Source organism: Anas platyrhynchos, chromosome 2 (assembly GCF_047663525.1).
Source record: "Anas platyrhynchos isolate ZD024472 breed Pekin duck chromosome 2, IASCAAS_PekinDuck_T2T, whole genome shotgun sequence".
Classification (NCBI taxonomy): Eukaryota; Metazoa; Chordata; class Aves; order Anseriformes; family Anatidae; genus Anas; species Anas platyrhynchos.
Genome location: NC_092588.1, coordinates 64,400,283 through 64,422,414, shown reverse-complemented (window position 1 = coordinate 64,422,414; position 22,132 = coordinate 64,400,283). Strand labels below are relative to the sequence as shown.

Here is a 22,132-nt window from a genome sequence, read left to right as displayed (position 1 = left end):
GGATGGTTCAGTGCTTACTGACAGCCACAGAGACTCTGAATGCAAGCACCCTTCTGCAGCCCCTTCCAGGCAGGCAGGTTGCTCTCACTGATTAAAACAGCCCTGGACCCCAATCTCTTCCTTCAGTCATCATTAAACCACAGACATGGTGAAGCAAAGAACTCCATGGGCCTTGCTGCAGTGAAACTTGCTCACACCTACAGTGTACTTGCTGCCTGTACTTTCTGTGTACTGCTCCCTCAAAAAAGGACTTTGACAGATGCAGAAAAAATAGGGTCCTATCCTAATAATAATAGTCCCATCTTTCTCTTCACAGAACAGCTCAGGTCAGGAAGAGTCTCTGGACATCATCTGATCCAACGTCCTGCATCAGTCAGGGTCACCTAGAGCAGGTTGCCCAGGACCAAGTTCAGATGGCTTCAAATATCTCTAAAGGCTGAGACTCCAAAATGGGAAACCAGTTCCTATCTGGGAAATCTCTTCCTGTGTTTGACCACTTTCACCAAAAAGATTTTTCTGATGTATAAACAGAATTTTCTGTATTTCAGTTTGTGCTCACTGCCTCTCATCCTTCCCCTGGGAGCCACATCCTCCCCCAGGAGCTCACTTTGAATTAAGCCTCTGCTCTGCCAAGGGCACTTGCTCGAGTAGCTGCAGGGGACCATGTCCAGCAGTGTGTCACCTGCACATGGCCCTCAGCAGAATCTCTTGGGTGCCTCTTAGCCCTGCTCTTACCTCCCACCTTCATTTTTAGCTTCTCTTAATGATGAAGAAAAAAAAAAGCCAGAGCTCAGCTGCCTCCCTGCATCTGGTTTTCCCTGCCCCAGATTCCTTTCCTGCTCTTTTTCTTGGATCATTCCTGTTTTGTGCCTGCACCCACTCTTCCTCTCCACTCTCTACCACTCACACCTTTCCTTTACTAGCTGCACCCTCACATCAGCCCTGCCACCAATTCCTGGTCCTGGTGATCCAATATTATTATTTTGTATTCTTTCCCTAGTCTCTTCTGCAGTCACTCAAGATAAGGTAACAGAATGGGTGGCTTTTCTGTGATTTGCTAATCCAAGATGAACTCTGCTGTCAGGATCCTTTCCCCTGAAATGTCCACCCTTCTCCAGATGGTGGGAACGGGGAGCAGACACTCAGCTCTCTCACACACCCACTCCCTGCCTACAGGAGATGTATCTTTCATGCCCACGCTCAGGAGGAAGAAATAGAAGTGTGGCAATTTCAGCATGCTCATTTTTGTTGTAAATTTATGCAACCTGCTTGCTCTCGGCTTCCCCCATCCCTGAAGGCTCAGCCAGCCAAGCGAGAGAGTTTTCAGCTGCCCTGCAAGCCGCAGAGGTGGCCAGAGGCCAGATCCTGCATCACTCCAGCACTGAACAGCTGGGGCAGGCTGGGCTACGGGCTGGTAATACCACAGCAATACCAAACAGTGAAACCTCACTGGGATTTAAAAGACCTGCGACTTCCTCTGTAGTGAAGAAGAGGCCTTGTTTGGATCTGATTCCTATCCTAGAGGAGCACACAAACTGAATTTCAAGTCATTTTTGTCCCCCCAGCAAAGGAAGGTGTATTCTTCCTGGTATCTGCTTCAGAGGATTGGATCTCACATGCCCTTACACGCTTGCATCTTAAGGTTGTTGCTTTATTTTTTCCACCTCCCTCACGTCACGTAACTTAAATTTCTTCTCTTCCTTAGAGGGCTGTTATGGTTTCGAAAAAGCTTTACTCCAGCCTTGGATGGGAGAAGAAGGCTCCCTGCCTGAGCCTGACGCTTGCAGGAAAGCCCATGCAGGCTTTTTAAATATGTATCATCCTGCTGCCTGTTATCAGGGAGGACTGCTATGGATTTCCATTGATTCATTATATGAAAAATATATAATCAAATATTCTGCCAACCAAACTAGCTGTGAAAATGAAACGTTACAAGTGACCCAAATAAAATGTAACTGGTGCGTCTCTCACTTGCTCACAGCAAAGGCACAGCCATTGCCAGCTCCAAGCCCCGACTACAAATTAAAAAAAAAAAAAAAAAAAAAAAAAGTGGTGTAGAATGATTCTGATAAAGGATGCTAACCTGCATTTCTACAATCTTTCAGGAAAACACTTGTTTCAGCCTAAATGGACATAGGTTTGCTGCCTTCGTGATGAACCTGATGCAATTTCACACATTATTGAAGGCTTTTACTGTGGCATAGCTGATCGGAGGAGAAGCAGGCTCACAGGTGACTCTGTAACTGTCTGGCTGGTCTGTAAAAACATCTTGCTTCCTCACTTTTTCATTTTTAATACTACGCAGAACTGTTACTAGTAGTGCAGCAAAACAGAATAAGGAAGAATATTAAATTAGTTTATGTAGTGTAAGCAGCAAGGTGGCGATGAGACCCCAGAGGAGGCTGCTGATCGATTTTGTTGTCACAAAGCAAGACAATTTCACTGCCAAGAAGCACTGCTGAGCAGGGAGAAATTGTTAATAGCACAGCAGCTCCACGTCGCATCCAGGCTTCTGCTTAGCCATGTGCTAGGGCAATAGGATGTGCAGCGAAGCGGAGAGATGCTGCCGTCATCCCCAGGATCAGCCAACAGTAAAACACAGCATTGTTTAATCCTCCAAATGGAAACACTTTTGTACTTTCCTACAACATCAATTGCTTCCTAACCTCAATTTTGAGCTTCTTTCCTCAGTTAGTTAAAATTGTTTCTAGAGACGCTCATTCATCTGCTGTGTCTGAAGGACAACTTAAACATTTACACAGCAGCAGCAACTTTTAAGACAAAAGCAGGATGCTCTCCTAGCAGCAAACTTCCCTTGTCACTTAATTTTGTGGTTATATTGATTTTTTAAAACAGCTCAGGCCATCGTTTGTGTGAAGGATTCCTTGGAAAGGCATTCTATATTGGTTTTCAAATTATTTACTAATGCACTCAGATACTGATGCCTGTTATCTTTGCTGTCTGTCCCCATGTATTAGAAAGTGACTGTAAGCAATTATCCTAATTCATCAATTATCCTAAAACATCAAGGTGTGTTGGTTCTGTCAGTCCTTAAGACATACTCAAAATCACTGAACTGCCCAAATTCATTGCCGTGATTCTTTGCAAAATCCCATTTCAAAGTATCCATCAGGTTTCTTAGAGGCTTGAGTGACTTTCCAGTCAACATTTTGGCACGGAAATCCAATAGCAGGAATACCCTGCTCTCTGGCAGCTCTGCCTTGTGCATGAAAAAAAAAAAAAAAAAAAAAAAAAAAAAAAAAAAAAAAAAAAAAAAGTATTTTGTCTATCACAGAATCACCTATTTTGGAAGAGACCTCCAAGATTACCTATTCCAACCTCTGACATAACACTAACAAGTCCTCCACTAAACCATATCACTAAGCTCTACACAACCTGCAGCAGCCCCCCCCAGGACAGCAACATCCCCATAGCCACCCTGCAGCCAGGTAACCTGGCTCTTTGTAAAAATGCAGGATATTTACAGCTTCATTTCAGCAGCAGGTGCAACTCATTAACCCGCTGCCGCTTGCCATCTCCTGGGGAGCAGAGGAAACCCGGCTCTGCTGGAGAGAGAGGCCCTGTGGGGAAAATACACTGAGAAGCGGCGCCTGGGGGAGAGGCTGAAGCCAGGAGATAGGCTTTTCAGCAGTTACATCTGCTCTCTAACCTCTGGGGTCTGCCTCTCCCACAGCCAGGGATCCTCAGATCTGCCAGCCTGACTTCAGCTCACTACTGGCCTCATCCTCAGCTTTCCTTCTTTTAGCAGGCAGGCAGGCATTTTGCCTTATGCCAGTAATGAAATGTGAACTAGTGGTGCCAGGCATCCCGGCAGTGAAATTCCCAACCACCTTGGCCATGACTTCACTTATGCACCTTCTGCATCACAGCTTTTGAAGCTTTTTGACTCAGGGAGGATCTCATCAATGTCTATAAATACCCAGCTAGATGCTGCAAAGAAGACAGAGCCAAGATCTTCTCAGTGGTGGCCAGTGCCAGGACCAGAAGCAATGGGCACAAATTGAAACACAGGAGGTGTAGTCTGAACATCAGGAAACACTTGTTCACTGTATTGGTGACAGAGCATGGGCACAGGCTGCCTAGAGAGGCTGTGGGGCCTCCTGGAGATCTCCAAAAGCCACCTGGATGTGGCCCTGGAGGCCTGCTCTGGGTGTCCCTGCTGGAGCAGATGGAGAGCAACTTTTTACTCAGGGAGTAATGATAGGACAAGAAGTAATGTTTTTAAACTGGAAGATAGTAGATTTAGATTAGATATAAGGAAGAAACTCTACTCTGAGGGTGGTGAGGCACTGGCAGAGGCTGCCCAGAGAAGCTGTGGATGCCCCATTCCTGGAGGTGTTCAAGGCCAGGCTGGATGGGGCCTTGGGCAACCTGGTTTGGTGGGAGGTGTCCCTGCCCATGGTATGGGGTTGGAACTGGGTGGTTTTTAAAGTCCCTTCCAGCCCAAACCCTACTATGATATGATTCTATGACCTCCAAAGGTCTCTTGCACTGTCAGCCAAGCTGTGATTCTGAGATTCTGTGTTTTACACATTTCCCCACCAGTTTGATTCTGCATTTCAATATCTGACACAGTGCACATGCATTTGGCACGTGCACCTGGCTGCTTCTGGAGATAACCATGCTTCAAGCAACCTTGTCAGCAAATGATGTCCTGTCTATAGCAAGCTGTTCTGCCAGGTGAACTACACTCCCTTTGTTTTCATTAATCTGCTGCCATTAGCATTAATCAGCCTATGACAGGAACATGATGCTGTTGCATATGTTTTTATGATCACCCTTAGACTGTAGTTACTAATAAAACCAAACCAGGCTGGAAAAAAAAATAAAAAATAATAATAAAAAATTATTCACACAGCTGGGAGTTGAATGGAGACTAGTTGCTTAACCTGCAAGAAACCAATTTTATGATTTCAGGTGCTTTTTCAGGTCTAATTGCTGTGGTCTGCTTTATATTTTAATTAATGTTACTTGATTTGTTCAGGCAGTTTAACTTGCTTGTTTGTCGCTCTGTGGGTAGGAGGTGTGCTTTGTAATTAAAAGCAAGTCTGCTTGTAAGATCAACAGCAAGGAAGTCATAGTTTTTAAATAAAGCACTTTGTAGTCACTTAGAAAATAAATGTGTAAAGCATTTAGGAACTGTCATCAATTAGTCTCCCCACTGAAGCAGAAACTGGATGGAGGAGCAGGGATATTGTCAGAGGGAAACTGAGGAACAGACTTTTAGTGCCACACTACAAATTTTGGATGGAAAAGAAGCCCAATAAAGCAAAGGTACAATCAGTATTCAGCTCAGCCCACTGCAGGTCTGCAAACGTGCCCCACTCCATCCTCCTCACTCACTAATTGCCTCGCCAGCCTCAGTGGCTCTCAGTCGCTGGGTCACCCAAGTCCCTCGTTAGCAAGGTGATTGCCAGTGACAGCAAAAGGCTCCGAATTGCCTCTTTTAATTATGGTTTCATTGCCAGGCAATTCACAGGCAGTCCATAGTGAGAAGGGCTTCTTTCTGTTTGCTTGGCAGTCCAAAAACCCACACCGGAGAATGAGGGATAGCTGCCACACAGTAGGAAGCACACGCCTAGAGCTCCTGGTCATTTGAGGGCCCCCCAAGCACCAGCAGAAGCTCTTTCCTCCCAGGTGCTTGTCACAGATGTGCTTCATTCCTCAGCCTCTTCCCTGTCACCCTTAACAGATATTTTGGGTTCCTCCAGTAAAGCTGTCTGAAAAATATTTGCTGTGCAAAGATCAATGAGAAGCAACAATTAAAACCGAGCGAGGGAGTAGCTGCAGTGGAAGGGAGGAACGCTGGAAGATATTCAGGGAGAGAAATGTAACGATGATGGGCATGTCACTCTGCAGCACTGGAGCTCTTTCTGACGTGTGATTTCACACAGCCATAACTAGTGGAAATTTTTCAGGAGACCTTTGCAAAACGAAGGAAGTTTCAGAAACACTCCAAACTTCCTTAGGCACAGCCAAATCAGCCTTGAGTGGGGAGATGAGGAGGGGGGAGTGTTAAAAAATAAATAAAGGAACAGAGGCCAGTACCCTTCCCTTTGCTTCCTAGCTTTTCCCTTCCCACTTGCCAGACCCCAGAGGCACTGGGCTGGCTGTTATTGCAAGCAGGCGATTTTCTCCATCCTGATGCAAGCGAACTGCAGCACCCCGAGTGCCTGGTGCAGTGGGCAGGGCTGACAGGGATTCAATTTGTCTTCCTCACACAGGCACTTTGCTGCAGCCACTACCGAGGCCCCTGGTAGAAGGGCTGGGAGGGAGAAAGAGAGAGGTTTCATTAGCTGGCCAGTGCCTAATGCTCCTCCTGAAATATCCAGGGACAGAATAAATGTATTCCTACATCCATCTCTTCTCTTTCATTTCCTGAAAGGCGATCCTAGCGGTTTTTATCTGTGAGGATCACCCTCTATCTCCTAATCCATTTAAGATATTTAAGGTTGTGTCTTCCTGGCACAAATAAGTGTAGGACATTGACAGCTTCAAGGCACTAAAGAGGACGAGGCGATGGGACAGTTGCATGGCAGAGATGCTGATCTCATTCACAAGAAACGGAGAGGGCCAGAGATGTCTCTTCTCAAAAAACATTCAAAAACATAAAGCCAACAAATATCAGTAACGTGATGCCAAGGAGGCTCTCAGAATGGCTTTTAAATAATTGAACAAGGAGTTTAGGTGCTGCTGAATGGTGGTGCTCTGGCTTTCAGGTCAAGTTTTCTGAAGTTTACTATGGACTCAAAAGACTGAATGCACTCTAGCTTGAAAACAGAGATGAGTGAGCATTCAGCTGCACTGGGATCAAAGTTTGTTAATATTTTAATGTTTCTAACATGATGCAGAGTGCATGAAACGTCTAAGCCTTGGGGACCATCCTGCTTAATTTATGTACTGAGTCACTACCCAAACCCAAGACTGTAGCTCTCTCTTCCTGGTGGCAGATCAAATTCTGGCTATTCTCAACAATCTAATATTGATCACTGAAATGACCTCTCCTTCCCTTTCTACATTTTTTGAACAAAGAAAATAGAAAATGAATCTGGTTCAGGACAATAATAGGCAATCATGAAGAGATGTTGGAGCTGACTGTCATTAGCTAAACCACTTTTCAGTCTAATATAGATATAAATTAGATCAGCATTTGGCAAACAAAACAGCCATGCTGGTGTTGGAATAATTGCACGCATTGTCAGAAATGCCAGCAAAGGCCCTTCCAGTGCTCTGGGTACTGTAAGTCAACCCTTCTCTATTTAAAGTCCGTGGAGCAAATGTGGTCTGGTAAAAAGCAGCACTGTGAGGCACAAATGGTTGAGAGCAATCACAAAATAAAAAATGGGATTAGCAGCATAATCGTGAAGACCTTGACCACTTAAAAACCAACAGCAGGGCGTGTAGGTGGATTAGAGTGGGGGGAGACCAGCCAGGGCTCTCCTTTGCCCATAGCAATCCCACATAAAAGCCAGGTTCTCCAGCTCTGCAGGCAGAGGTGTGAGGACAAGACTCTTTCCAGTGAGAGGATGATGTAGCACAGATCTCTATGTAGAGAAAAAAAAAAAAAAAAAAAAAAAAAAAAAAGTCATCTCTAGCCTAAAGGCCTTAGCTCTGCAATGAGCAGAATAAAAAGTCTGAATCCAGATAGCTTTGGATGCTGAAAGCTCCTGTGCTGTCCATGATGTATTTTCTCTCTCCAGCTGTCCCTGATGCCTCTTTAAATTCCAGTTTGCTCAGAGCACAATGCCAAGGTGGGACCCCAGACAATTCATTTTTAGACACTGGAACAGGAAAACACTTCCTGAGCCTTTTGCAAGTCAGAAATGTCTGAGGAGGTGACCCTCCTCCAGGAAAGCCCATACAGACCCCACTGCATCGCAATAGTTCCCACTCTTACCCTCCAGGGCGCTAGGGGAAGGTCTGTGCAGTGGGCACTTGGATTTGATTCTGGTTTCTGGGCTCCCAAGACAGTAAGCTGCCTCATCCTGCCATAGCTACTGCCCTGCAGTGTGCAGTGGGTGGGTGGGAGTGGGAGTGCTGGATTTACATGGTTAGGGTGGGACCTTGCCAGTTTTTGAAGTGACCTGAATGCAAACAAGGACTTTGAGTTTGGTTTGGTCACCAATCCCACAACCATTTCATTTGTGCAGGCCATCAAATGGATTCAGCTAACTTAGGTGAACTTTCAGCTTCAAAAGGATAAGAAAAAGGGGAAGCAGATTGATGTTTTCCTGTATCTGATAAGGCAACAGACCTCAATATATCAGGCAGTCTTACAGACTGACAAATAAGGAAGCAAAAATTGTGCAGTTCCCTGTGTACCATTATGACTTGCTTTCATCCCATTATAAAACAACACTTACAGTTTGAAAAGACCAAAGGAACCGGTGATTTTGCTACAGCTTTGCTCATCCTTTCACAACGTTATTCCCCAGACGGTTTCACGAAGAGCAATACATTATTCTGTTTGTGTTGTGAAAGACTATCACCTTTCAGAGATGTCACAACGTGACATCGGTTCGGTGTTTGAGGAAGACTTAGAGCAGCTAGAGAGGCCAGGAGCTTTAGGCAACAGCGTGATGCTGCTCAGGGACCAGCTGATCCTGTCACAACCTGGAGAGTGCCACTGCCTGATGCTTTGAAAGAAGCACCGGTCATTGATCTGGGCCTGCAGTGGGTTTCTCAAAACACCCCGGTACTGACTATCCTCCTGGAAATGAGAAGAGCACAGCCAAAACCCTGCAAGCATCTGGCATCAATGTGCCTCCACATGTCATGAATGCCTGCTAGCAAAGCTTCATATGGCCATTATCCTATGAAAAGTTGATTTGCATATCTGTGCCACTTGGGAAGTGAATATTGTTTATATTGGCCAACAGCTGATGACAAAAAAAAAAAAAAAAAAAAAAAAAAGAGAGAGAACGTCTAGCTGGGACATGGTGTGTTTTCAGGAGCCGAGGTGATTTGGTTGTCTGCAGATTCGCTGCCACAAGACACGTCAAACTGCTTCTAGATCTGAGGACAGGGGCAGTGTCACAATCCAAATCATAACTCTGGCTGGTTTCAAGTGCCACCCTGATAGCAAAAGATTGCCTAAAATAAGTGTTGCCACTGGTCAGAAAGGTGAGTGCACACCTGCAGTACAGGATGGGGAGATGTCTGCAAGGAAAAGACCTCACAGAAGAATGACCCCAAGCCCACGTTCAAGAAGACAGGCTCACCTCCCTGCTGGAGCAGCCTCATCTCTGCAGCCCCTAAAAGAAAAGCAAACACATTATCCTCCAGAGCACCTCAGGCAGGGCTTTATATAAGCACGAAAATCTTTACCTGTGCAAGGGCAGCCTCGTGCAGGATGCGACAGGATTTTACAAGGGGGGAGCTTCCCTCCTCCCAGTGACTCAGAGAGCACATATGGCACTGCTGGAACAGAACAGGGACACGAGAGCTTCTGCAAAAACATATGTTCACCTTTCTCCCACACCTACACAGAAACGCAAGGTGCCTGTCACAGGAACAGCGGAGTGTGCAGGCTGCTCCCAGGCAGGGCTGGTGCTGTGCAGCCACCTCCAGTCCGTCTCCAAACTCCATGATATCTTCATCTGATGTGACTCTGCCACACATGTTTGGGCTGAAATCCAGCACTTCTGCCTGGTTTGGGCTGGTTCTTCACCTCTGCCTGGAACACCAGTTCTTACCCTTAAGCCAAAAATTTGACCATGTTTTCCCAACATTTGTTTCCTCTTAGAAGAAAATCAAAACCACACATTCATTTGCTTCCCCGAGACACATGGAGACAAGTAGGTATTGCCTTTTTACATTAATTCCCTGAACAGTTATTAGACCAGGTTTTGATGTCTTATAGATGGCCAGTCCACCCCAACACTGCAACAGCACAACTTTCCAAGACCAGCAGTCCTGCAGCCCTTCCTTATACTTTCAGAGGACCTCTTTCAGCCACATTATAGTGAGTGAGCTGTAGAGGAGCAAGGAAATGTTTCACACTTCATTTGCCTTTTAAAAGATCTTCCTGGTTAACAGAGTGATGCCACAGGGAAAAAATAGTCACTGCATTGCTCACAAACTCAGCAGGGTACAATAATTTCTTTCTATATTATGCAAAAGGACAAACTGAGCAGCTACAGCACTTTCCTCTGGACTTCAAAATCAGTGATTTGTTTTGTTTTTAAATTTGTAAAATCCTATGGAGACGTTTCCTCTCCACTACTTTCATTGGCAAGGTCAACTGGAAAAGGCTTCAGGTGTCCTCCACGCCTGCTGGGAGGCCTTGCAGGCAGCCAGAAAGCATTTCTCCTTGTGTGGCTGGCAAGGCTGGCAAGGCTTTCACCCACCCACCCACCCACCCACAGAAGTCACTCGCCAGCCTCCTCTGTTTCTGGTGGGCCAACAAAGGAAATCCCCACCTCTGTGACTGATTCCCTGACCAAGTTGCAAAGGCACAGGAGGCACAACACCAGACATGTAGATGTTTTAGTGCTAGGTTTATCCTTTGACACCAACGGCTAATTATTCCACACCACACGATCATTCAGAGGCTCCTGACAAGTTCCTGCTGCAGTCCAGGATGATATTAGAAAAATCAATGTATGACTTAGAGGAGGAAAGAAAAAAGCAGTCCAAAGGCAAGAAGCAGCTGCACTCTGTCCCACAGATACCCAAAAGACAGAATTACATTCACATCGTGCACCCTAACTCCTTCAAATAAAGTTTTGATTTGTTTCAAAACATAATAACAAACACATTTGCCAGTACTTTAAATAAGCAGTTTGGTTTACTAGGCCCTTCCAGACAAATATTTATAAACTCAAAGGTTCAAAAAGAATAGTAAATGCTTTTTTATTGGTAGAAATATTGGAGTGCGGGGGAAGAGGCAGTAAGGCTGATGAAAGGAGGAGTACAGACACCATAAGAGAGATTCTTAACTACAGTAGGTCTTTTCAGTCTGGAAGAGAAATCCATGGGTTGGGAGGATCTATAAAACCAGGGATGACATGGAGGCAGTGGAAAACAACTAATGCTTTGTCTTTTCTAATACAAGAACAAAAAGGCATTGAATGTCCAAAACAACCAAGAGCTGTTTCTTCATATGGTACAGGCTTAACCTGGGGAATTCTTTTCTGTGGAAAAACCCATGAGAGGAAGAAGAAATCCATCAGCAGCTAATAAGCACACAGATGCTTCCTATGGTTTAAGACAGGTCTGAACCATAAAACACTGGAGTTTGGGAGAGCTTTGCCACGTGATCCAATTTGGTCACTGCTCATTTACAAATCACAGCTGCCTTCGGGAGGAGCCTAAGCCCTCTCTGGGATATCAGCATGGTTAGACAATGTTTCAAAAAAAAAAAAAAAAAAAAAAAACAACAACAAAAAAAAAACACACAGAGATACTGTGATGTGATGAGGCAGCAAAAGAGAGGCAGGAAAGCCCCTTTTTGCATTTCAACACAGAAAAATGTAGTTCTTTATATCCTCTTCAAATGGAGATGTTGGGGTGAGAGAGAATGCCTATAACTGATGATAAGACATTGTGATTAGGAGGTGCACATCGTTTTCTGAAGCTGTATGGATGGTTTCCCATCTACAGGATGAAAACAGGAAAAAAAATGTTTTCAAATCAGCATTTCATGATGAGAAATGATTATCACTGAAACACTGCATTTAAACAATGCAGAGCAGACCAAATACCTGTCTCTGAATATATTTGTAATTTATTCTGATTTTTCATGTGTACATGGCAGGTTCTGGAGCTGTATATTTATCCTTTTTCTTATATTGCCCCCTGGTGGTCCTAGGCATACTGAAGTAATAAATCACCAATTTTTCAGTGAAATGGCCATACATAAGCATTTTAAATAGCATCCATTTATTTTCCTCTGAGACAGACGACAAGTGTATTTTTAATATAGAAATTGTGAGGGGCTGTTTGGTTTCACTACCAGCGTGCCATCTCCTGTCTTAGCACAGTCAGACCCTGGCTGTCTCAATAAATGGCTGCACTGCCCACCCCAGATTATAGGGTAATGGTTAATGAGGCTTGCAGCTCTGCTACGGGACCTGGACCCCTCCTGGGCTGGGGCAGTGAGATCCACAAGGATTGTCAGGTCCAACTCCTGGACTTGGTACATGGCACAGGGACACTTAGATAGTATGGAGGGAGGGAAGGGGGTCTTTTGTCTCCAGAAGCAGCATTGCCACATTGAAGAGAGCATTAAAGTATTATAGACTTGGACTTCATGGGACTGGCCTCTTGGGGGTGGAAATTGAGCAACAGGCACCAGAGAGGTCTCTTGTAACAGATCGTGTGTAGGCTGTGTCCAGTTTTTGGGCTCAGTACACAGGAAAGATGTTGTTAAGCTGAAGCATGTTCAATGGCAGGCCACCAAGGTGGTGAGAGATCTGGAGAAGTCACCCTGTGAAGAGGGACAGGGCTGGTTCAATAGGGGAAGAGAGGGCTTTGGGAGCACCTGACAGCAGCCTCCTGATACCCAGGAGGAGGCCATGAAGATGTAGGGAGCCCAGATCTTCATTGTAGGAAGATGAGCCAAGTAAGCTGAAATAAGAGAGGTTCAGAGCCAATGTAAGAAGAAACTACTTCTCCACAAGGACAGTCAGCAATGAAGCAGATTGTCCAGAGAGGCTGTGCAGAGTATATCTTATGAGATTTTCAAGACCATACTGAGTAAAGCCCTGAGCAGCCTGGTCTGATCTCATAGCTGATCCTGCTTGGAGCAGAAGCTTGCACTAGAGACATCCTGAGCTCCTTTCCAAATCGTAGTTCACACAGCAACAGCATAACAGAATTATACAGACTGCATTTTATTTCAGTTATTAATAAAAACATTGTGCTAACAATTTTCATTACTAGTAACTTATGGAAATGCATTTTTCAGCAGTTAATGGGAATTGCAGAACGGCACATCCCAGATGTAACACCTCTTTTGAGCCATGAAAATAATTCCTATACGATAAAACATAGCCAAATTCTTTTTGATGGGTACAAAAAGTTGAAGCTGTCCTTTTCCTAGTTGCAGCCAACCTGAAAACAGCTTTTACACCTTTTTATTGGCTTTACACAATTACCAGACTACATTTCACTTCCTGGTTTACTGTGTAGCTCGATCTGTAGAGGCAGCTCGCCAGCCTGAATCAATACTCACCAGGTGGAGAGGGGCTCCTGCCTCGAACAAACCCAGTGGGCTTGGTGAACTGGGACTGTTCCTGAAGGCACAGCAACATCTCAGATACAGACAGCACGTGTGCACACCAAAGAAGCAGAAGTTTGAGCAATGCATCCATGGTAGGTTCACACCACCAGCAGGAACATCGCACCTTCAGGGCCTGTGTAGGTGAGACACTCACCCTGAAGACCCACACGGATCAACCCACAGGAGTCTCAGGCTCTTCCCTGCAGAAGGGACCATCTCTGCTCAACCTCTTCTGCAGAGAGAGGGAGAAATTTGTGCCACAGTTCAGTGCCCTCTGTGGACAGCAGTGAAGTCTAGTAGCATCTGGCAGTGAATTGATACGTGACAGGCCCATATAGGTCTGCTTGCCATGTCAGAGCAAAGGGTTTGACTGGTAGAAAGCTCCTAAGCTCCAAAAAGAGTGTCTGCAGAGTACTGATATTCTCTCGAAGATGTACATCTTTATATGAAAACTCCTCGGATAGAGCCTCTCCACGATTATGAAATGAAAAGGCAAACATAACAATTGTTTTATCTTGAGAAGTGCTAGGAGAGCTTCCCTTGGAGACACTGCAGTCAATTCACTTTTGTTGAGGGGAAGAATTCCCCCCAGTGGCAGGCAGACAGCTTATGCTTTAGGAAGAGAGGAAGGTACGCTGCTCGCACATACACAGCGTCCAATTTGCTGTCAGGGAAAAAGAAGGTAACGAGGCTGGACAGTCTGTGTAAATACCAAAAGCCAAAAACCCAGCCGAGGAGGAATTGTACACAGAGGCTTAGGAGGCAGAAGGCAAAATACCAAGAGAATGCTATACTTGATATGTACACGCTCCCTTAGGATCTTGTATTAAAAAGCAGAGGATTACCTTACAAGAACAATACGAAGAGAGATGAGGATGTAGAGAAAAGAAAGATGGATTGTATGGGGATTTAGAGCCTGCAAGAAAGGAGAAGGGACTGAGAAGGTAAAACACCTTAAAATAAGTGTTGGCGAATAAGAGAGGAGAGGTTTAGGAAAAAACACAAACTCAGGAATCCTTGTTTGCACAAGCAATTGATTCAAAAGGAAAGAGCTCCTCTGCAGAGAAAATTGATTGCTGAGTCCCTTGTTATTTCAGTTTGGATCAGCTGGAGTCCATATAATGGTGACACTATTGTAATGCGGCAACTGCCTCAGGTATAACACCTTCTCTCCTCTCATCTGTACAGAATGAAAGTTGGCTGAATCGCACATGCACCAATTACATGGAGCAGATTTCTTAGAGGACTTCAAGTCCAGGGCATGCCTAGTTGGTATACAGCTACCCTGGGGTACTGGGACGAGCCTTGCCATTGTGTTAAGGCATTGTGTTTTGTCATACGATCTACTCTAAATTTCTTCTATGAAGATTGAGAGACCATTTTTAGTTTCACCTCTGCACTACAGCACTGATGAATTACTGCAGAAAATAAAATGGTGGTGCTAGCAAAGTTTGAAAACACCTCTCAACACAAACCGTTCAAATGCAGTCACCAGAATTCATCACAGGGTGAGAGAGAGCACAGTCTGTGCTCAGGGACCTGCAAAGGGAGTCTATGGGCCACTATAGGAAGAAAGCTGTCTCCAAGGGTTTGGTCTGATGCTGTCCTGGAGGTAGTGCTGCAGGGTGCAAAGTTCCATTCCAAGTGGGATATTTGCAGCCCAGGTCTTGAGTTCTGCAGCCATGGGGTGGTGCAGGTACTTGGGGGTGTTGCTGGGATGTCCTGGCTCTGCTCTTCTCCCCAGGGCCAAATTCACCACGAGTGACAAGCAGCAGGGAGGCAGTTGAGGTGATTGTGGCTCAGGATTGATCCTGTGATCTCTGAATGGGATGGATTTGTGAAATATGTAAAAAGGTAGAAGCAGAGTAAGTGAAAAGCGTGGGTTGGCACAGGCATCAAGATGGGTGAAGGGGTGGCTGAAGGAAGGTCCCGCAATCATGCAAAGGTGCAGCAGTACACAGGGCAAAAGTGGGAATGGTCAGAGGCTCAAGGGATGGGAAAGCAATTGGGTAAACACCTTTCCCAGCCACCTCAAAACTACTGCTCAGAGCTGCTGTGGATCCCAATAAATTGCTGCTGATAAAACAGTAGTAATGGAGCACTGCTAAGTGATGCTCAACAGCTCTCACCTCCAACAGCTTCCTCATGCACTGAAGGCAACTTCTGATTTTTGTACTGTCAGAGATTTTGTCTCATCCTTTGTACAGCTCCAGATGCTCCTCGAAACAGAGCAAGCAATATTTTTTGCTGCCCATCTCGGTTATTTTAAAGTTCTCTTATTTGCAACAGTCACTTCTTCCTTAAAGTGAGATTCGAGTCTAAATGAGGACACAGCTGTTTCCTCCTCTTCCCTCATCTCCGCAATAGCTGCAATCGGCAGCGAGCCTCCGAGCATCCTCATCTCTTCCCGTTAAATATTTGGGAAAACAGAGATTACTCACAGTTGCCAAAGTGGTATTTTCAATAGCTGAGAGCTCAATAAGTGACTTCCTTGAAATTGTCACCAGTTTCTAGTTGCTTCTGAAGTTCCAGCCCACAAGACAGATGACAACAGAAGAATAGATGCTTTTTTTTTTTTTTCTTTTTAAGGTTAATTTAATGTGTTTTTAATGTTTAATGTGTTAATTCTGTTCTTCCCACTTCATAACTGAAAAATGGGCACAGTCAGTATCTCACCATGGTTAGAGCCTGCCATGTGGAGCCCAGGTCAAATGTCAGCACCTCCTCTCATCTTTCCATTTCGCACAAGCTCATTTTCTCCGTGTCTTAGTGCAGCATCCTCCCCGCTAGTCAGGGTTACCACATCTTTTCACGGGATGCCTTTGTTTTGGACTGATAAGACTTAAGATGGCTTTGGATATTCTCCGTAACCACTTGGTGTTGTTTATATATATAAGATCATAAACAAGACCCCCACTTTTTCTTGCTTTGTTTTTCACAGATAACTCTGCCTTAAGACAAGACAATCCTAGTTCTTTAAGTCTAACTACGTAAAACAGCTTGTTCATAGCCCTGGCCTTGCAGTCTCCTCAGAACAAGCAGGAAGCCAGTAAAGTACTTTTGACAGCATTTGTCCAAATTATTAATGGGTTGGCTTTAGTTCAAGTACATCAAAAGGTATTAGAATATTCTTTATAAATTTTAGCTCATGCCATCAGTTTTTACAACTCTATTCTCAATGGCACTGTATAGTGAGCATATTGTATAATGTACCTAAGGGCTGTTACACGGTCACTAAAACAAAGAAAAGGCCTTCAAGAAACTACAAACGGCTTTCTCCTTTTGTCATTCTTGTAGAGTAGCTCTTTAATTTATAAGTTTAAAGACTTCATACATCATTGCTCTGTGATAAACACAGGATTATTTTCCACCTATGTGAAGACAGCAGGATCAAGATTTCCCACTGCAAAACATGCCACTTCGCTTTCTGTGTTTTCCAGGTATTCCTTTATGGGATACCTTGGAGAAGTTAATGGCATCATCTTAGTTACATTTCCTTGTGGCTTTGAATCAGGTATGAGGTAATGTGGCACTATAACTATGCAACTCAAATCTGAGTGGGGATAAGGAGCACTAGGGTATGTAGTATTTGAAAGCAGAGATGCCACAGAGATTCGGAGTACGATTAAAGACTTTTGAATAGATTTATGGCTTTAGTTGATGCAGAAAGATGCAATAATCCATACTTCAAAATGGAATTAAAAAAAGCCACATATTTGGAAACTTACCCACCAACTTCAATGTACAAAGCAATTTGCTTCCCAAAATTGAGATTTTGGGCTAAAAGCTGATACTGCTGTTGAGGTATTTCTCAACAGCACACATATGAACAAACCAGTAAGCTAGTTTGCTTTGGTTTCTTGGTCCAATGCAAGCCGTACCACAGGGAAAGGGAAAGGAAAGGAAGCATTAATTACAAAGGGCCAAATATGAGGCAAGTGTTGACATTTTATCAGAGGTGGATTTACATTTTTGTAGATGGGTTTAAGACTACCCTGGCCTTTTAAGAGTACACCAATCTTTTTTCATGGTTTACACATGTGCGTATATCCTTATGAGTTGTTTTAATCCACTGGATCAATTCAACCCCAGTCTGTCTTAAACATGTAAAGTTTAAAGGTAAAAATACACCAATTTTATAGGCTTGAGACAGAAGAGAACAAATTCAGTGTCTAGACAAGAACTGGCACCTTAAGGTCATGCTGAAAGCAAAAATCCACACATAAAGCTGTCCTAAGTAACTAATCACAAGGAAACTAATGAAAACTCACAATTAGCTGAGAGCTCAAATCTGAAGGAAACAAGGCCTCATCTGCCGTAGTGTTTATGGAAACATTTAATTAAATGTGTACTATTATTTAATGGCAAGCTACACATCAGTCAGCCCACAATACTTCAGAAAGTTAGCGTTTCAGCACTGCAGAGGCACTAAGCAGCTTAGCTTTCTAAACCTGCACAGACCCAGTTCTGCACATTTCAGATGCGAGGGTTGGTTAAAAAAAAAAAAAAAGACAATAAATTATAAGTAGTGCTGTGGAAAGCCTCAGTTTATAAGGGATGTCACATTAGCTTTGTATGCTGCTAGACCACTGGGATTTAAAATAAGCATACTGCCCTTGTCCAGTCTGATAACAGAAATGAAAACAGGAACTCAGAAGTTGTAACCAGAGTTAGAAAATTCATATGGAGGATTAGGCTGCTATAGATGGCTGCATTTTGTCATGTACCATTTGCCTCTGGCTTTTCATCACTGCAAGAGTGTCACTAAGCCTTATTTAAGTGCAGGCAAGAACAAGCAATGCAAAGATGGGGTGCACCATAAATTCCGGACAACAAGTTTTTACCTCTGACCACTGCACACAGTCACATTATTAAGGGAAAACAAATGAAATAACAGAGGCCCTGTTGTGAAAAGTTGGAGCCTCCTAAGATTAGAATTGGCAGAGCCTATATTGAGGATAAATTGGAAGAAAGAAGATTAGATTTATTTTTATTATTTATTTTATGACATCAAACTGTCTGCTACAGATACAAGCAACTTGCAAAAGTATAGAGGCTAACTCCATCTTACAAAAGAACACCTGAGAGCAACAAGAGCTTTCATTTAAGGAAAGCCATGAAAAATAAACGAGTTTTAAGAAAGAAGGATGTGTAGGAATAGAAAGAGGCATGGTACCTCACAACAGAGAACAGCAGTGACCAGGGCAACAGTGAAAAAAAATGCAGAAATAAAAATGGATACATATACCAGTTAGATCTTGGTAGGTAAACAAGACTGTGATCAGGCGAGTCAGGCAAATATGACTAAAGCCATAACTTTTTTTTTTAAAGTGTATGCAATTATTCATGACTGTATGCACTATTTTAATGTATGAAAACATGTCTCTCAGCAAGAATACACACAGGAGAAAACACATAAATGGAAAAATATAGCAAATAAAAGTGACAGCCACTCAAATGTACAAAAACAACAGTAGATTCTTCAAAAATAATTGAGTTTTTGCAACAAGAAGGCACTTTATTCGAGCAGTATTTACAAAATCAATAAAACAAGAAAAATGAAATAGAGAGTGAATACAGTCAGTGTCTGGAAAATGCTTGCTGTTCTTTTTTTTTTTTTAAATAAAGAAACCAAGCAAACCAGAAGTTCTTTAGGGACTTATAATAAAGTGTACTACTTTGTTGTTTAAAGAACCCTACTCTTCATTATGCAGCCCAATGTTATCCCAAAATGATCTCTAAAATTACACTGACTTCTCCTTTGTATCCCGCTTATGTTGATCCAAATAATTTTCTGATATGAGTTGAGATGATGAAATCAGTATCTGACCGAGGTGCTGATTTACATGCTGGTTTAAGATGACTATAATTGATTTACTGAGAAGATAAAGGCATACGTAAAGCGATAATGTAAACAAAGAAAGCTGTACTTTTAAAAAAATATATCGTGCAAGTCTTCTGACAACCTCTAACAACTGAAAATAAAAAGTGTCTGTTACAAACTGTGGAGATCTGACACATCTAATGTTGGAAAAATGAGGTATACTCTGATACGAAGAGTATCAAAAATCCACATGTGTAATAGAATGGTTTAGAATAGAATGTAATAGCCGGTGCTTGTTTAACAACATTGGTATAGGTAAAAAGTTTGTTTAACAAGAATACAAAATACAAGTGAGGGACAATATTATGGTTCACTTTTCCCTGAAGGTAAGAGAAGCCTCATGGCAAGACATAACTAGTATTGAAAATTATTATCTAGTATTATCATCAAATTCAAGTATCAAGTTTCAGATACGGAATTACAATTGTGACATAAAGGTCATTTTTGGCAACATTATGAAGCCTCATGAATAGTAAGTTGTATTTTGCTTTTGTCAGGATACAGTCTATGTTTAAGAATTCTTGGACAAGATACGTTATTAAAATATTTAAAGTACGCATGTGAAGGAAGCACTGGGTACCACAAATAAAATGAATATTGCAAAGCATCTTTATTAAGGTGTAGGGCTTTAATGCGCCTAAGACATTATAAAGAATTGCTTTTTTTTTGTTAAATGCTGAAAAATAGAATTGAAAGTAAAAAGATAAAACATAACACCCCCCTTTAAAACATAAATTATAATTATTCTGAAAAGAGTTTGGCCCACACTGTATTCCTTAGCTAAAGATGCAATACAGTAAAACACAATTCCAATTATTTCTGCACTACCAGTTTGGGTAGCAACTGGTTCTAGAACAAAAATCATTTCAATCCCAAAGTTTAACTAATTTCTAATTAGACTTTGGAATCAGAGACAGACATGCTGAGGGCAAAGGCAGCCTTTTTGAAGTACTCACAATCTATCATCATTCTATGCTAATTACAGTACAATTAGACTTCAGTTAAGCCGCTCAGCCTCTCAACAGAAATCTCAAAAGCCAGGAAGAGTCAGTAGAAGAGCCAGGAAGAGTTCGAAGACGACAATATAAGGGAACAGTTGCCACCTTTCAGCTCCTGACTACTAATATTTGTAAGCTTTTCCAGTTCAAACTGTAGAGGAAGCAAAGAAAGGTGGCTCTTCCATCCCAGCAGTCTGCATGGGAAAGGTTCACAGTTACACAGAGGAGACAGAAGAAGATTTAAGCTGCCTGTGGGTTAGGCGTTAAGTCCCACTTAATGGGAAAAACAAACAAGCAGATCACTCCTAGCATAAGGACAAGCTACTCCTTCTAAAGCAGGAGTAGGCTGGTCTAAGAGTTGGACCAGCACTGTAATAAACAGTGAAAAGAAGGCCATTGAAGAAAGCTGCAGAATTCTTGTCTCCGGTTAACTACAGATGCTGAAACACACAGTTCCAGCACTGGCAGGCTAACCAACAGTTGTATTTAACAGGAATAAGGTGTTCAGAACAATTCAGTACTCCACTTATAACCCCAAGCACAGCAGAACCCAAATACCAGCAGCTTCCCATCAACCCCAGAGTCACAGTGAACAGAGCCATCTCATTACTGTTCTTCTGTGCCCCAGCCTACCTCCTCTCTCTGAGTTCCAGGATACTCACCAACCAAACTATATAAAATACTTCACATTTCCTGAAACTACAAAATTAGAAAAATATTTGGCATTTTAAACAACTGTGAAAAATGCTTTAATAAGTTATATTTCAGATGTTTCACTTTCCACGGCAGAAAACAGAATTCAAAAATCAATATGGTTAAACAAAGTTGAAATAAAATGTTGTGAACCCATTTTGCACAGGGAGGCCTGCTGTTTTTTCTAAAGAGCAAATCTGTTGACGTTGAATATTTTAACACAGTGATCAGCTCCACAACTTGCAAGCTGCAACCATTCACTGTTTTTCTGATCATTATGTCCAGCTCTGCCCTCATGATGTCTCCAACACAAACGTTTCACAGCAAGAGCGTGACTTTGGCTGCAACAAAAAGAAATCCATACATAACTGCAAAATGTCAAGCACAGTTGGGTATGTGACTGTAAACATCAACATTTATATAATTAGTACTCTTAACACTACCAACTGAGAAAAAACTGACTTGTGACAACCAGCGGGTATTAAATTCTTAAAATAAGTAGGGCCTCGAATACCAGTGACATTTTATCCTCTCACTCATCAATAATTTAAACAGCTATTGATTTCAAGTTTTACCACATTAAGCTGCAGGTCTAGTATCTCATTTATTGAGATATGACAGATTTCTGGCTTTTTGTCCGCAACTTCCTGTCACTTGGTGTCTCTTTTGAATTCACTTCAAGTACACACAGGCCAAAGTCACCATCAACTTTCATTTCTGGTACTATCAATGCCAGCTGCTAAAAAGAATCTAGGAAAATGCTCCAAATTAAATATTCAAAGTCTCCACAGAGAGTTTCTCTAGCTGTCACCATAGCAGCACCACATATAGCTTAACATTCCTTTGGTTTCTGCTAGAAACTGCTCAAGAAAACTTTCTGTCATCCACTCCAAAATGCTTTACTGATGTACATCGACAGTGAGTCTTTCTTCCCACTTCAGTGTTTTCTATCATCTTATTTTATGGTTAACAACATTTTCTTTTTTTTTGAAAATGGAGCTTTAAGCCAATGAAGGGGTAATATTTCTCAGACCATTTACACAGCATGAAGTATTTTGGAGTTTAACCTCCCTCCTTGTATGTTTTTTGTTGTTGTTGTTGTTTTGTTTGTTTGTTTGTTTGTTTTTTCTCCTGGGTTTTGATAAAAACATCTGTAGGCTCAGAGATCAGCCTTTTCCTAGAAGGACAACAATATCTGATATAAAAAAATAAAGCAGTTTCATATCAATTTATGAAGAGAAGAAGAGAACTCCAGCACTATCTGTCTCAATAGGAACACTTCCTTGCTGCTAAATTACTTCAAAAGACATA

The 22,132-nt window shown here is 42.7% G+C and overlaps 1 protein-coding gene across 1 annotated transcript in view; it reads right to left on the bottom strand.

Annotated features, from left to right (window-relative positions):
* Positions 1–18,738: 18,738 nt before the first annotated feature.
* The window catches only part of ELP2 (elongator acetyltransferase complex subunit 2), a 35,010-nt gene continuing 31,616 nt past the window's right edge, over positions 18,739–22,132 (bottom strand). The window contains exon 22 of the mRNA XM_027451835.2: positions 18,739–21,162. Within this exon, the coding sequence (XP_027307636.1) occupies positions 21,006–21,162 (157 nt within the window). The 3' untranslated portion in view covers positions 18,739–21,005. The remainder of the gene's footprint in view (positions 21,163–22,132) is intronic.